At 36.5% G+C, this 14,654-nt stretch overlaps 1 protein-coding gene and 1 non-coding gene across 12 annotated transcripts in view; one reads left to right on the top strand and one right to left on the bottom strand.

Moving 5' to 3' along the window:
* The window catches only part of RASSF8 (Ras association domain family member 8), a 124,122-nt gene extending 109,887 nt beyond the window's left edge, over window positions 1-14,235 (top strand). For all 11 annotated transcript variants that reach the window (XM_077774506.1, XM_077774507.1, XM_077774511.1 and 8 more), the window contains 3 exons: window positions 10,055-10,944; window positions 13,013-13,157; window positions 13,777-14,235. In XM_077774506.1, coding sequence (XP_077630632.1) covers window positions 10,055-10,944; window positions 13,013-13,157; window positions 13,777-13,898 — 1,157 coding nt within the window. In that variant the 3' untranslated portion in view covers window positions 13,899-14,235. The remainder of the gene's footprint in view (window positions 1-10,054; window positions 10,945-13,012; window positions 13,158-13,776) is intronic.
* Window positions 5,443-5,548, bottom strand: LOC144240294 (U6 spliceosomal RNA). Its single transcript, XR_013337666.1, has one exon. It is a non-coding gene; the product is annotated as a U6 spliceosomal RNA (small nuclear RNA).
* Window positions 14,236-14,654: the final 419 nt, after the last annotated feature.

The following is a 14,654-nucleotide window of genomic DNA, read 5'->3' as shown; positions in this document are numbered from 1 at the left end:
TTTATTTATTTTTGAGAGAGAGAGAAAACAGAAGTGGGGGAAAGTCAGAGAGAGAAGGAAACAAAGAACCCCAAGCAGGCTCCACACTGTCAGTACAGAGCCCAGCACAGGGCTTGATCCCACAAACTGTGAGATCAGGACCTGAGCCGACATCAGGAGTTGAATGCTTAACTGACTGAACCACCCAGGTGTTCCGTGTTTCTTTTAAAGTAATACTTTCTTTAAGTTTCTGTTTAAATTCCAGTTAACATACAGTATAATATTAGTTTCACACATAGACTTTAGTGATTTAACACTTATGTACAACACCTGGTGCTCATCATAACAAATGCCCTCCTTAATCTTCGTCACCTATTTCACCCATCCCTTCACCCACCTCCCCTCTGATAACCATCACTTTGGTCTCTATATTTAAGAGAGTTTTTCTTGGTTTGTCCCTCCCGCTTCCCCCCCAATCCATGCTCCTTTGTTTTGTTTCTTAAATTCCACATATGAGTGAAATCATATGGCATCTGTCTTTCATTGACTGACTTTTTTCCCTTAGTATAATACTTTGTAGCTTCATCCATGCTGTTGCATATGGCAAGATTTCATTCTTGTTTTTGACTGAGTAATGTTACATTGTGTGTGCATGTGTATGTGTGTAAGTCTATACAGCCGTCTTCAAGACCCTATGAATCTCTACTTTACCCTCTCACCAATCTAACCTCATTTCCTACCACTTATTTTAATTGTCCCCTCTCACTTAATACCAAAGATATTTCTGCCTCGGTATTTGCATCTGTTCTTTTCTCTGCTGAGAATACTTTGCACCCAGATATCTTCAAAATTCATTTCCTTGGATCTCTGCTTAAAAATCTTCCCACAGAAGATGTCCCTGACCACGTATCCATACACACATGCACACACATTCACATACTCTTCATCTGCCATACTCTAGTTTTCTCTATAGCACTTACCCCTCCTGACATATTACAAATAGGCCACATACATAGACCATATACACATTTTTAAATACAAACATTTCTGAAAGCCTGAAGCATATCATATTTCATTTGGTAGCCATACCTGGAATGTCTTGAACTCATTTGGTGGTAAAAACTATTCTGAATCGATATGAGGCTGTTTTTAATTTATAGTTATTCCATTTGATATTAATGTTGATACATTTTACTTCATAAATTTTAATATGTTTGATTATAGACCTATAGGGATAGCACTACGTTACCTTTCTAAAATACAAAAAGTTCCGAATTTCCAGCATATCTGGCCTTAAAGCTGTTGGATAAAGGATAGTAGACCTACGTTTACTTGTGTGCTATATATTGCCTGCTACTGTTTTGTTATTGCCTATTCTGATAACTTAAAGCCATGCCTAAATAGTAGACACTCAATACGTATGTGTGAATTACTGAGTGAATTTTTTAAATTTTTCTATAAATTACAGACTGAATTAGGTGACCACCTAATGTCTTATCCATTTCTAAGATTATATGATCCTTTAGAAGATAAGGAAAATAATATCTTATATGGTCACATTTAACTCTTAATTTCATGCATAAGTTATCAATTTTAGAAATTTACAAATTTATCCATTTTACATCTCTTTACAAAGTAATACCATTCATTGTAGACTTTTTTGAAATTTAGTAAAATACAAAGAAAATTTAAAAAATAACTCAGGATCCTACCTCCTATAAGTAATCACTATAATCATTCCTATTATGTACCTCTAGATGAGTTTAAAATAAAGATTTCATGCTCCATAATTCTTGATAGTTTTAAAGTCTTATTTTTCATTTACTGGATTGTGAATTAAATTTTCCATTTAATGCTCACAAGTCTTAGGAGGAAAGCCCTGTTATTATCTCTATAGATGTTCAAGCTAAGGCACTGAGATACCAGATAACTTGTCCAAGCTCCTAAGGCCAGTAAGAGGGTACTGGGATTCAAACCAGGAGTTGTTTTTTGTTTTTTTTTAATGTTTTGTTGTTGTTGTTGTTTTTCTGAGAGAAAGAGAGACAATGTGAGCAGGGGAGGGTCAGAGAGAGAGGGAGACACAGAATTAGAAACAGGCTCCAGGATCTGAGCTGGCTGTCAGCACAGAACCCGACTTGGGGCTCAAACCCACAAACCATGAAATCATGACTAGAGCCAAATTCAGACGCTTACCCAACTGAGCCACACAGTCGCGCCCAAACCAGGAGTCTTGATTCAACAACCCTGCCCTTAACCTCTATTATACTGTTTTGGTTACACCTCCTATAATCTCAGTGGACATTTGTTAAAAAATATAGTTATTGACTGAATCGTATTGAAACAAGAAATAGAAGTTTTTAATAGTAAAATATACTGCTTTTTTGTAGCCATGTTTATCTTTTATAATTTTGATATTTATAGCTGTAGGGGAATCATTCATAATTCTAAAGGACTTTCTATATTTTCTACATCCATAAAGATTATTTTAATGAATGTGAATACAGGTAATTCATAGCATGCATCAGTCAGGATGGGTTAGATTATGCTACATTAATAAAAAGTTCCCCAAATCTTAATGGTCTACAGTGATAAATGGTTTTGGTTTTTTCATTTTTTTTTCTTAAATAGTTTATTGTCAAGCTGGTTTCCATATAACACCGAGTACTCATCCCAACAAGTGCCCTTCTGCATGCCCATCAACCCCCTTCCCCTCTCCCCCACCCCCATCAGCCCTCAGTTTGTTCTCAGTATTCAAGAGTCTCTCATGGTTTGCCTCTCTCCCTCTGCCCAACTATTTTTTCCCCTTCTCCCCCTCCCCTGCCATGGTCCTCTGTTAAGTTCCTCCTGCTCCACTTATAAGTGAAAACATGTGGTATCGGTCTTTTTCTGCCTGACTTATTTTGCTTAGCATAACACCCTCAAGTTCTATCCATGTTGCTACAAATGGCTACAGATTTCATTCTTCCTCATTGCCATGTAGTATTCCATTGTATAGATAAACCACATCTTCTTGATCCATTAATCGTTTGATGGACATTTAGGCTCTTTCCATGATTTGGCTATTGTTGAGAGTGCTGCTATGAACATTGGGGTACATGTGCCCCTATGCATCAGCATTCCTGTATCGCTTGGGTAAATTCCTAGTAGTGCTATTGCTAGGTCATAGGGGAGTTCTACTGTTAATTTTTTGAGGGACCTCCACACTGTTTTCCAGAGGGGCTGTACCAGTTTACATTCCCACCAACAGTGTAGGAGGGTGCCCGTTTCTTCACATCTTCGCCAGCATCTGTAGTCTCCTGATTTGCTCATTTTAGCCACTCTGACAGGCATGAGATGGTATCTCAGTGTGCTTTGATTTGTATTTCCCTGATGAGGAGGGACACTGAGCATCGTTTCATGTGTCTCTTGGCCATCTGGATGTCCTTTTTGGAGAAGTGTCTGTTCACGTCTTCTGCCCATTTCTTCATTGGATTATTTGTTTTTCGGGTGTGGAGTTTGGTGAGTTCCTTATAGATTTTGGATACTAGCCCTTTATCTGATATGTCATTTGCAACTATCCTTTCCCATTCTGTCAGTCGCCTATTAGTTATTTTGATTGTTTCCTTTACAGTGAAGAAGCTTTGTAGAAGCTTTGTATCTTGATGAGGTCCCAAGAGTTCATTTTTGCTCTTGACTCCCTTGCCTTTGGGGATGTATCAAGTAAGAAATTGCTGTGGCTGAGGTCAAGGAGATTGTTTCCTGCTTTCTTCTCTAGGGTTTTGATGGTTTTCTGTCTCACATTCAGGTCCTTGATCCATTTTGAGTTTATTTTTGAGTATGGTATGAGAAAGTGGTCTAGTTTCATTCTTCTGCATGCTGCTGCCCAGTTCTCCCCACATCATCAGTTAAAGAGGCTGTCTTTTGTCCATTGGATTCTCTTTCCCACTTTGTCAAAGATTAGTTGGCCATAGATTTGTGGGTCCAACTCTGAGTTCTCTATTCTATTCCATTGGTCTATGTGTCTGCTTTTGTGCCATTACCATAGTGTCTTGATGATGACAGCTTTGGAGTAGAGGCTAAAGTCTGGGATGGTGATGCCTCTCATTTTGGCTTTCTTCTTCAATATTACTTTGGCTATTCGGGGTCTTTTGTGGTTCCATACAAATTTTAGGATAGTTTGTTCTGGCTTTGAGAAGAATGCTGGAGCAATTTTGATTGAGGTTGCATTGAATGTGTAGATTGCTTTGGGTAGTAGTGACATTTTAACAATATTTATTCTTCTGATCCATGAGCATGGAATGTTTTTCCATTTCTTTGTGTCTTCTTCAGTTTCCTTCATAAGTTTTCTGTAGTTTTCATCATACAGATCTTTTATATCTTTAGTTAGGTTTATTCCTAGGTATTTTATGGTTATTTGTGCAGTTTCAAATGGGATCAGTTTCTTGATTTCTCTTTCTGTTGTTTTATTATTAGTGTATAAAAATGCAACTGATTTCTGTATGTTGATTTTGTACCCTGCAACTTTGCCGACTTCATGGATCAGTTCTAGTAGGCTTCTGGTGGAGTCTGTCAGGTTTTCTATGTAGAGTATCATGTCATCTGCAAAAAGTGAANACTTTCTCTAGAGTCTTTATTAAGAAGGGATGCTGTATTTTGTCAAATGCTTTTTCTGCATCTATTGACAGGATCATATGGTTTTTATCTTTTCTTTTAATAATGTGGTGTATCACATTGATTGATATGTGAGTATTGAACCAGCCCTGTGACCCAGGAATGAATCCCACTTGATCATGGTGGATAATTCTTTTTATGTGCTGTTGAATTCTATTTGCAAGTATCTTGTNTTCTTCCTGTGTGAATTTTGGTAGTGTGTGTGTGTTTAGGAATTTGTCCATTTCTTCTAAGTTGTCCAGTTTGTTGGCATATAATTTTTCATAGTATTCCCTGATAATTGCTTATATTTCTGAGGTATTGGTTTAGTAAATCCATTTTCATTCATGATTTTGTCTGTTCGGGTGCTCTCTCTTTTCTTTTTGAGAAGCCTAACTAGAGGTTTATCAACTTTATTTTTTCAAAAAACCAACTCTTGGTTTCATTGATCTGTTCAACTGTTTTTTGTTTTTATTCTGAAAACAGCTCTTCCTGTTGGATAGACTGTGTAATTATTATATAATGCCCTTCTTCATCACTTGTTACTGCCTTTATTTTAAAGTCCAGTTTGTCTGATATAAGTATGGCTACTCTGGCTTTCTTTTGACTTCCAGTAGCATGATAGATATTTCTCCATCCCCTTACTTTCAATCTGAAGGTGTCCTCACGTCTAAAATGAGTCTCTTCTAGACAGCAAATAGATGGATTTTGTTTTTTTATCCATTCTGCTACCCTATGTCTTTTGATTGGAGCATTCAGCCCATTTACATTCAGTGTTATTATTGAAAAATATGGGTTTAGAGTCATTGTGTTCTTTGTAGGATTCATGCTTGTAAAAATAAGGGATGCTTCATGATTTTGCATGTCACCCTTGTGCAGGGGCCATGCTAATTTTCTCTCTATTGTCCAATTTTGGTATATGTGCTGCCAAAGGGAGCACTACAGTGATAAACGTTATGTTATTTGGTTAATAGTATTTATGCAAAGTAAGCAACATAGTGCCTAGCAAATATAGGCATAATAAATTTTAATCATTGTGAAATCAGTAAATTTTATGTTTTATTTTTAATAGTAGTAAGCTTATCATATAATCCTAAATAGTTTCTAAATTAATGTGCAGTGGTTCTATGATATTATATAATAAATAGATTACATGATATTCTCATAAACACTCTGGGAAAATATACTGTGCATGACTTCACTATGGGTTGTCTATAGCTGACCAGCAGATTATGCTCAGAGATATTTACATTGTATCACTATAGTTATAAATTAAATATTCTATGGTTAAAATTATCTTAATAGCCACACTTAGGACTTATAGAAAACCCATTGATAAATTTCTAGAGTATTTGTATGTGATTGATAAATTGCTTTAAATTCTTTAAGCTTTGATTTCTTCACTGGAAAGTTGAGGATCATAATATCGATACTATTTATCTCACAAAACGAATTAAGCCTGTATATAAGATATATTTTTATATATTTTATATATCTTTGATTTATATAAATATATGTGTGTGTATATATATATAATATATATATGTCAGCGTCAAAAGCATTTAACAGACTATAAAATGATACAATGCAATTTCTTTTACAGAGACATTCCTTGTAAGATTCTAAGTCATTAGAAGAATGATTGGTTATGTTAACTACAGTCTATATAAGAATCCAAAATGTTTATATAGCTTAAGGAGCAAAAAGTATCTGTTATTGGAAAAATTCAGGGGGGTAGGATTCATGATAAACAATAAGTTTACTGATATTACTTCTAATATATCCAAACAGGAAGATTTGTTAACATTAATTTCATAAGCAATAAATGCCAACTCTCTGTTATGTTTTTTTGAATAGTGTATAGTATTCATCTTTGGGGTTAGAATGATGTGAAACTGAAGGAAAAACTAAATGTCACTTATAACTAATACTTAGAAAGAGGGTTGATGATCAAGGTGTTCAAGAGAATTTATATCCCTAGGGCCTGACGCAATTTCTGACAGATATTTGATATTCTATATATATTTGTTTACTAAATAACAAGATGGGACTTTTATTTTTTTTTTTAATTTTTTTTTTTAATGTTTTATTTATTTCTAGGAGAGAGAGAGAGACAGCGTGAGCAGGGGAGGGTCAGAGAGAGAGGGAGTCACAGACTGAAACAGGCTCCAGGCTCTGAGCTGGCAGTCAGCACAGGGCCCGACGCGGGGCTCGAACCCACGGACCGCGAGATCATGACCTAAGCGAAAGTCGGACGCTTAACCGACTAAGCCACCCAGGCGCCCCAAGATGGGACTTTTAAATCGTGATTTTGTTATTTGGCTCTACTTAGGAAATTTCTGGAGAAATTTTCTAAAATTGTGTAAAATGATTGCACCATGAAAAGAGTGGTTGAAATAAGGGCATGATGTTTCTGAGTGACTCATATTTGAATATTTGAGTTTTGGTGTATATTTTCAAAACCTTAATTTTACATACTATTCTGCTTTAACTTAGGTAAGAATAATCTGTTATCATATTTCCTTTTAATTTATGCAAATCATCTAGTGAGATTCCACCAACACATTAAAGTCTCTTCATGTGATTTTCCTTATTATATGAAATTAATGATCCTTAGGAATACACTCAATTGCTTCATCTATTCAAAAGTACAATCAGTATTTTATTTGCTGTTCATTATTGTGGCACATATTTCTATATAGCCAAAACAGCCTAATCTATAAATGCTACAGGTAGGTAGGTAGGTAGGAGTGTAGCTATTCCTTTGTGTTAGTTTTAGGAGTATATCAAGATGGCATGCAAGGTACAACTCAGTGTATCCATTTAATAAAATACATTGAAAGGAGTTTTGCAGGAGGAATTTGGATCTATCCAAATGAAATAGGATTTTTAGGGCCTTTCCAAGTATAGTATTAAAAATAATGATTATGGGATTTAACTGTTACACAGCCTATCTAAAGCCTAATTTTTATAATAAAATAAAGTGATTCATTTACATTTTATAAAAGCTTTTTTATATTGCTGGAAAGAATTTTTTTCTTTTTGCCTAACTGCAATAAATATGCATCATTTGACAAAAAGGGAAAACTGGCATTAAAAGCAATTCTAAATAATCTTCTACCAAGACATTCTCATAGGGCAGCATTACCATTAACCATTGGAAAAATTAGCTTCATATTTAATTATGAGTAAATTAGGGTCTTTAAAATTGTTAATATAACTTGTATAATGTAATGATTCTGTTTTCTTTGTAAAGATGCTTCATTGGCCTGGTAGAATTAGAGAGGGCTCTGCTGTTTCTAGTCTAACCCCTCACATTACTGATGAGGACACAGAGCTCCAGATAAGAGAGAGATTCTAAAAGTAGTTGACAGGCAGCAAAGCCAAGAACACCGAGTGCTGTGATCTTTGAAGCAGTGTGTACATGTGGAACAGTTTTAACCTTGCAGATTTGTCATGTGGTTTTTTCTTGGAGTAATTATAGTAATTTTTAACCTGAAAATCACTAGAAACATTTTTACTCCAAGAAGCCAATCCACTGTACTAAGGCTTTCTTCTTCATTCCCCTTGTTTGCCCTGGCATTTTGATAATAGTAACAACTAACATTTGTAGAGAACTTTTCAATTTTAGAAAACATTTTTATATTTTGCATCTCATTTGACTCACAACAGTGTCAGTAAGAAAATACTATTCTCACCCTTTAGATGAGGAAACTGAAGCCGAAGGAAATTTAATGCATTATGCAAATCATTTAAGTAGATGACAGAGCCAAACCTGAACACAGGCCTTCTGACTCCAGAGTCTTTTTGCTCTTTCCAGCTCTATATAGTTGAGAGTTGTTGAAAGTTGCTAAAGGATTTTAAGTCAGATTATTGTCATGTCACATAATTTTTAAGAGGTCTCTGGTCAGCTCTTTTGTTATGTGAATAACAGTATTTTAAATTAATAATGGCTACCATGTTTTGAATGCCTGCCATGGGCCAAGCAATGTGGTAGGTGCTTATTATGTCTGACGCTGACTCTCAGAACCTGTGAGGTATTGCTGTTGTCTCCATTTTAGAAGTGAGGTTATGCTATTTATGCAGTAGCTAATTAAAGTGTAGATTGGGGTGCCTGAGTGGCTCAGACTCTTGATTTTGGCCCGGGTCATGATCTTATGGTGGTGAGATGGAGCCCCATGTTGGATGCCATGCTGGGCATGAAGCCTGCTTAAGATTCTCTCTCTCCTTCTCCCTCTTCCTCTCCCTCTCCTTCTCCTCCTTCTCTTTCTCTCTCTCTCTGTCCCTGTCTCTGTCTCTCTCAAGAAAAAAAAAACCAACCCAGGATTAAAACTCCAGTCTGTTTGCCTCCCAAGCTACAACTTTGCAGCTGTACCCAAAATTCAGTTTCCTTAAAGGAGAATATGTGTATGTGATGATAAATCAATAGCTGTATGGACCAGTATTATAATTGCTAGATGACAGGATCAGGGTTTTTCTTCCTTGTAATAATGTTAATTAGTAATGGATACCTTTTTATTAAGATTTAATTGACATGTAACATTTATATTAGTTTCAGGTATGTAGTGGACACTTTTAACAAAATATAATCCATCTGACCCACCCACCTTAAATGAAAATGTTTAGGAAGTATGTTCAAGTTATAATATTATACTGTCTTCTGAAATTTTATCTTCTGTAATTACTAGTTAGGTTCAGTATTTCTATTTAAATATGACTTCACTGTTTTTATGTTTTAATATTTTTCCCTTTAAAATGTTTTTAACCAGCTTCGAAGCTACAGCTATCAAAACTGTAGACTTCTCTTCTGGCCCCTATTTTTATACAAAATTATTTTGAAGGGTTGTTTTCACTGAAGTGATTTTTATTTGCCACAGGTGTGCAGAATGATACCAGCAGTGTGAGCTATGGGATGGCCAAGCCCTTATGCAGAAACAGAGGAAAGGCCTGTATAGCATGTTGTCTACTGGCTCAATATCTCCTTTCAGGAGAGAAATGGGGCCTTCAACTTTCCCAAGTTCTAATGTGCAGAGAGAAAGCATAGGAATTCACAAAGAGGAAATGTATTCCAGTCTCAAAGTTCTACCTAGTTCCTGCAGCCAGGCCCTGATGGCTTCCAGTGGGGCATTCCACTGTCATCCTTTGTTTTTTTCTAGAAGTCTTGTCCCACACAGGAAAGTCTAGGCAATCAGGCATTTGATAAGAGTGTAAAAGTCTCCCTGAGGTTTAAAGTGTGAAGTTGAATTTCTAAACAAATCTGAAGGGTATATGTAACTCACATCCCATAATTCTATGCCATTAACATACCTTCAAGGGAAGTTTTAAAAGCAGCATGTACTAGACTTTGATGCTAATCAAGAAGACACAGTTAATAGTGTCCTCTGTAGCATTATTTTAGCTATTGCATATGCCACTTTGACAGTGTTCTTATCTTTTTTTTATCTAGGTCGAACTGGAAGGTACACTCTTATAGAAAAATGGAGAGATACTGAAAGACACTTAGCGCCTCATGAAAATCCTATCATATCCTTAAATAAATGGGGGCAGTATGCTAGTGATGTACAACTAATTTTACGGCGAACTGGGCCATCCCTTAGTGAGCGACCCACTTCAGACAGTGTGGCTCGAATTCCCGAAAGAACTTTATACAGGCAGAGTTTGCCCCCCTTAGCCAAACTGAGGCCACAGATCGACAAGTCCATCAAAAGGCGGGAACCTAAAAGGAAATCATTAACATTTACAGGAGGTGCCAAAGGGTTAATGGACATTTTTGGAAAGGGTAAAGAAACTGAATTTAAGCAAAAGGTGCTGAATAACTGCAAAACAACAGCAGATGAGTTAAAGAAACTGATTCGGTTGCAGACAGAGAAGCTTCAATCCATTGAGAAAGAGCTAGAATCAAATGAAATCGAAATACAATTTTGGGAGCAAAAATATAATTCTAACCTTGAAGAGGAAATTGTCCGCCTGGAGCAAAAGATCAAAAGAAATGATGTAGAAATTGAAGAGGAAGAATTTTGGGAAAATGAATTACAGATTGAACAGGAAAATGAAAAACAGCTGAAGGATCAACTTCAAGAAATAAGACAGAAAATAACAGAATGTGAGAGCAAATTAAAGGACTATTTGGCTCAGATCCAGACTATGGAAAGCGGTCTTGAAGCAGAAAAATTACAACGGGAAGTTCAGGAGGCACAAGTCAATGAAGAAGAGGTTAAAGGAAAGATTGGGAAGGTCAAAGGAGAAATTGACATTCAAGGTCAACAGAGCCTGAGGCTGGAAAATGGCATTAAGGCTGTAGAAAGATCTCTTGGACAAGCCACCAAACGATTACAGGTAAGAACATTTTTATAAAAAGGAAGTTTCGTCTGTTTAAAAGAATTAATATATTCTTGGCATTTTCCTTAATGATTGTCCATTTTCTCTTATATTTAAAATTAGCAACCTACGTCGGTTTATCAGTTTCTTAGAATGTCTGACTTATGACAAGGCTAAGATGTCAGACTTATGACAAGGCTAAGATGAGAGCTAAGGCCACATGGATCCTTGCTCTATGGAAAGAGGTTTCTTACTGTGTGGCAGTTGTAACATTAGGTAATTGGATACAGAGACTAGAACCTCAGAGCTGGATGGACACTAATGATGAGATAGTGAATCTGACCTTCACTCCTTTAGAGATAAGGAAACCAGTGCCAAAAGAGATTACTGCAGATTGGTTTGCCAAGGATTGTATGGCTACTTAACTGCTTATCTATTATTTATCCGTTGTTGCTAACCCCATCTTTCTGAGATGTAAATAGTTCCCTTCCTCTCTCCACTTACTTATTCTCCTTTGCTTTCCTGAGAAGAGGGACACAGAGATTCCTCTCTGATTCTCTGCTCTCTGGTTCACATACAAGAATATTTATGTTTTGTCATTAGATGCTGATTACTCAACTTAAATTTCTTAGACACCCATTCTTGAAAAGAAAATGTGGTGATGTTAGGAGAATTACAGAGAGGTATTAAATATAAATAATAGTTAAAATATTAAATAAATTTAATTTCTGAGTTTTGTTATATTTGGCCACGTTTCAAGTGCTCTGTGGCACATGTCTAGGTGTTGCTGTATTGATCAGTGCTGGTTTAGAAGCTTGCTGTTTAGAGTGATCCATGAAGTTCAGGACACACTTGTTAAAAATTCAGAATCTGTATTTGTAATACGATCTCCAAATAGTGCCTGTGCACATGGAAGCTTGAGAAGACACACCCTAGAATATGAACAGTTTTACCAGCAGAGAAAGCTGAGCTTTCAGGAAGAACTTTCATGATTTCCTTTCTCTGCCACTAACCATAGTGAGAAATAAAACTACCACCAAAATTTTGAAAATTGAGAATTTCTCATGCAGTGGAAAGTTGTTAACCCTCTGATTTGTCGGTATTCTGGTATTTGGATTCACTTTGACCCTTAAAAAGCGTACAATTGGAAGTTGTGTTGCCTTTGCTATTATTTACAGGAAACGCTAATTTTATGGCAGTTAGTGCTAGTAAATCTCACTACCCATTGAAAAGTATCTCTTAATCAAACTAACATATCTCCAAGTACCCGCTATGCTCAAGGTAAGTGGAGGAAACAACCACTCATTTCTGGTATCTCCCCGACCCCTGCCAGATTCATCCAACACACTCCACCAAGGCGAGTCCTTGCCACTTTTCCCTGTAGGGCAGTAAAGGAGAGAAAGAGAGAGAGAACTTCATCCATTTAAATAATAGAATTCCTCTACTTGCTTTTTGAGGTTTCTGGCTATCCAAACTTGATCTCCTTTCTTTAAGGATCTTCGGTTCTCAGATCTGTCTTTGCCAAGGATTTAAGAACCCCACATTGAAAATCTTGTGGGAACTTTGCTTTCCTCATGCTCTAATACAAATCTCAATAATGGAGCCCATGAACATTTAAACAGTCCACCAGACAAGAACTTTTCTGACTCTCACGGACCAAATGACTATGAATTTTACAGTCAGTTTTGAAGTAAATAACAGGGAAATTTCATTGTGAACAACTTACAGCAAGATTGCTATAAACACTGGGATGGATGGAAACCGGTATTTATTGATGAAAGTCTATAGACATATTTATTTCATCAGGTACCCACTGAATTCCTAACAGAGGAAAGCATCACATTTAAAAGGACAGACTAAATAACTTCTTGTCCTTTATTTGCTTATTTTTTGACCTGTGCCATAGAACAAAAATGACCTCTTTTTAGCCTATTTTATCAGTATTAACCAGATTTGTGGACCACGTTCTTGTGCTAGCGAGTATCGCACACACAGCCCCTGTAAGCAGATGGACTATCACCAGGATGTCTTTAGCTGGCCAGTAGTGACTCCTCCAATAAAAAGAAAAATTTTCACTTGCATCTAGGACAAAGAACAAGAACTGGAGCAGCTGACTAAAGAGCTGCGGCAAGTCAATCTCCAGCAGTTTATCCAACAGACAGGGACAAAAGTTACCGTTTTGCCAGCGGAGCCCATCGAAGTAGAGGCCTCACATGCAGACATAGAAAGGGGTAAGGTGTTGAGAACTCTGCTTTTTTCCTTTATTCTCACCAGTTGACTGAATAAACTACTTGTGTTCAGCTAAAATGTTATCCTGCCACTCTAAGCTTGGGCCACTTAAAAAAGAAATTGATGTACTTCCTGTTTCTGGGGGAAATCAATAATATTTAGGCTATTTATTTACTTAGATAAGCATGTAATCCCCAAATCTTCTATCATTTGTTTTAAACTGCTTCTTTAAGAAACTTTTTCCTGATGTCTGAGTCATAAACTGTTGAGTTTTAGCTTCTGTTCCTGACGCCCCTTCTTCCCCTCCTAAAAGTCTTTATTATTAATAACTTGTGCTGCTATTTAAAAGATCCATATCATCAGAACAACCAAGAAAGAGAAGCAACGTGCTCACCTTTTTACAAAGATCATTAACTGTTGAAACCACTGAAAACTGTTTTCATCAACTGAGAGGGTCAAGAAGAGTTAGCACTCTCCTCTTACCCCAGACCCCACAGGGGACTGCAGTTGTACAGCGTAATGTTAGTTGGCTCTTGAGGCAGGAAAAGATCTAATTTTTCATATTGCTAAGTCCTTCAAGCTGCTGAGTCCACAAAATGGCTTTCTTTGTTTTCTGTGTAGAGACACCATTCCAGTCCGGGTCCCTGAAGCGGCCTGGTTCCTCTCGGCAGCTCCCCAGTAATCTCCGTATTCTACAGAATCCTATCTCATCTGGTTTTAATCCTGAAGGCATATATGTATAACATTATCTGCCTTTAGGGGAGAGACCCATAAAGGTACCAAGGACAGTAAAAATTCCTTCTTTGATTTGTGCCAATGATGAACAGAGGATACATTTCACAAGCCACCGTATCTTTTTCCTGTCCTAAGTTGCATACCACTTGGAGCCATACCCTGTGCACTGATGCTAAAGAACAAAGAAACTGTGTTTTCACACATCAACAGTGTTGACGTTTTTGTCCACAGCTGTAATGCAAAGCCTTCATTTCATTTTTATTGTAGCATTTTGAGAGCATTAGGAAAGTATTATACTGTGTGTATACATTAAATAAAACCATGACAAGAATGAAGAGAAATATGTGACTGGCTTAGTTTAATTTATTCCATATAATCAATTAATGGGTGAATGTTGATGTTTTAATATTTTTTATTGATACTTATCCTGTGATTGAATTACATTATATATTGTGTGATTATGACTGTGTGCATGTTGCCAGACTCCATCCATCCATTGCTGATTTACAGATACACAAGTGTCATAGGGTGCTCCACCATCAAAACTAACTCCAGAAGAACCCACTTGTATTTATTTTGTGTACCTGTCCTAACCACTGCGTAATTAGATCAAATCATTCAGGTTTTATTTTAATCTGGACTTTCGTCTTTTCTTTACAGTATTTCCAGTACATGAATGACCACATAGCAGAATAGAAATATTTTCGTGAGGTAAATTGTATGTTTAAAAGATTTCCAGTACTTCAGACACTTTTAACAAAAAT

Source organism: Crocuta crocuta, unplaced genomic scaffold, assembly GCF_008692635.1.
Source record: "Crocuta crocuta isolate KB4526 unplaced genomic scaffold, BGI_CrCroc_1.0 scaffold176, whole genome shotgun sequence".
NCBI classification, from domain to species: domain Eukaryota; kingdom Metazoa; phylum Chordata; class Mammalia; order Carnivora; family Hyaenidae; genus Crocuta; species Crocuta crocuta.
The sequence above is the reverse complement of the archived record's forward strand: the minus strand, read 5'-3'. Positions and strand labels throughout refer to the sequence as shown.